General features: G+C 36.7%; 1 protein-coding gene across 1 annotated transcript; it reads right to left on the reverse strand.

The window, feature by feature from the left end:
- Positions 1 to 491: 491 nt before the first annotated feature.
- Positions 492 to 1,198, reverse strand: LOC128470713 (period circadian protein homolog 3-like). Its single transcript, XM_053452620.1, has 2 exons — positions 1,052 to 1,198; positions 492 to 789 (listed from the first exon to the last, which is right to left on the reverse strand). Exons 1-2 carry the CDS (start codon positions 1,154 to 1,156, stop codon positions 628 to 630), a joined length of 267 nt encoding a protein of 88 aa, XP_053308595.1. The 5' UTR covers positions 1,157 to 1,198; the 3' UTR covers positions 492 to 627.
- Between the last annotated feature and the right edge of the window lie 805 nt (positions 1,199 to 2,003).

The following is a 2,003-nucleotide window of genomic DNA, read 5'->3' on the forward strand; positions in this document are numbered from 1 at the left end:
AGTGATTTGATGTAACATTTGGTAAGCGGTCTCACCACCGCAGTAAGTAACGGGGGGTCCAATCAGCAGGAACCTTCGTCTGCTACATAAATGACACCTTTTTTTATCTGTACCCCCAATGTCTGTAATGTGCTACAAATTATTTTACGGTTAGCTGGTGGGGAGGACCACAATTTATCATCAGGTATCCACATACAATTTCTTAAGAAAAAAAGAAAAAACGACATATAAGTTAATTTCTACTCAATATTTTATCAGGCAAAATTACAAAAACAAAATGTTATATAAACGTGTTTCCTATCACTGGTGTGATGTGGGTGATATTTACACATGGAGCATGTTTGACAGTAAGGTGCACAAAGAAACCAATACGGTCATGGAAAACATCTCCGGTCTCCTGACGTTCACAGAACTTATGAGTGCATTCTCCAAGGAACACTGAGGAGCTCCAGCGGGAAGTGTAAATCGCTGCATTTAGTCGACACCAGTCTTTCGAAAACGATTGGGATTCTTCAACAGATCAAAAAGGATTCTAGAAAGTTGGTAAATCCTCAGAAGTCTTTGTGCCGTGAATGAGTTTAAATAATGTTTGCAAAATGTCATAGAAAAAAGTATTTACAAGGAGCGTCATGTTTCCGAGTTAGTATAGTCCCCCTGGCTGGGGCTGCTCCGGGACTGTTCTTGGTGCTGTTCTTGTTCATCTGCCTTGGTGTCGATCTCCGCAGGGCTTTCGGTTGCCTCTTCGGTCTCCTTGTTTGATGCTGCGATATTCACACACGTGACACATCCCTGCGGGTCATAAAGAGAGGATGTTTTTAAATCCATTTCAATTACTGTTTTGTCACCCTGCTTGGAACATACAGCTACTCTGAGATCTTGGCTGAGAGCTTGGCTGAGATGTAAGGCATTGGACATACAAACGTCGCCATATTGGAACACAGATTGGATTAAGTTTTTATACGCAGAAAATCAATGGAGTGTTTTAAATTGCTTTACAAAGCATGTCTTTGCTGACAATTTTAAATACACATAAAAAATGAATTATCTTTACTTGTGTGTCTATTTCTTGCGGGATTGTCCGATTCCGAATCCACGAATGTACTTCTGCAAGCTCCTCTTTCTGCTCTTCTGTAAACCAGGGCTGTTTGTTCCGCATGGCGGCCAGTTTTTCTAAGTCTTCCTTCAACAGGGTCTCTTTATCTCTGGGGAAAAAAAGCCAATCGTTTCATAATGACTAAACACATTAGTTTTCTCTGTATTGCCTTCACATACTTTAGCATTGAGGTATAAGGTTGTGATTAGTCCTATACGAAAAAAGGCTATTTATTTATATCAGTAATTCAAAATCTGCAGAATTTACCAATATCACCATACAAAGCATGATATATGGCTGATTATAGATTTAATAAATTATAAGTGTTAAAAGTGTTTATTTCTAGCTTTTCATACCTGGGAAATCCGAACCACAAACCATAAATTATGTACATAATTGATTTTATATAATATCAGAGGGAAATAAATATATGCGATCATAAAATATTAATAGATATCAACAAAAAATTTAATATTAATGAATGTCAATGGAATTAATTTAATTAATGGATAATTAAATGCGAGTGAATAAATTGAGTATCAATAGATAGATAATTTATAATATAATATGAATAAAAAAATATAATTAGTGTAGGTGAATTCATGTTTAGGATCCACCTTTTATACATATGTGTTGGTAGCGAGCAGCGATAAACATTACAATGTCATTTTGATATCGCTAGCATACATAACATGACTAAAGGCAAAAAGAAATAGACAACCCATTGGCCTTGTATTACATGTAAAACGTATAACCCCCTGTTCATTACCCTCAAACCCCTTAAAGCAGAAGTATGAAAAATACTACCCTATAGGGCACTATGTGAGGGATGTGGCCCTCTGAAGCATAAAAAAATCAGGGGATGTTGCCAAACATAAATCGAGTCATTGTTCACCAAGGAAATGGGAAA

This window comes from Spea bombifrons, chromosome 12, assembly GCF_027358695.1.
Source record: "Spea bombifrons isolate aSpeBom1 chromosome 12, aSpeBom1.2.pri, whole genome shotgun sequence".
NCBI classification, from domain to species: Eukaryota; Metazoa; Chordata; class Amphibia; order Anura; family Pelobatidae; genus Spea; species Spea bombifrons.

Excerpts from the sequence above, each read along its gene's own strand:
- LOC128470713 (XM_053452620.1), bottom strand. The coding sequence starts at position 1,156 with ATGCGGAACAAACAGCCCTGGTTTACAGAAGAGCAGAAAGAGGAGCTT. Across the intron at positions 790-1,051 it reads CGCAAGAAATAGACACACAA|GGATGTGTCACGTGTGTGAA; the intron begins GTAAAGATAATT and ends TATGACCCGCAG.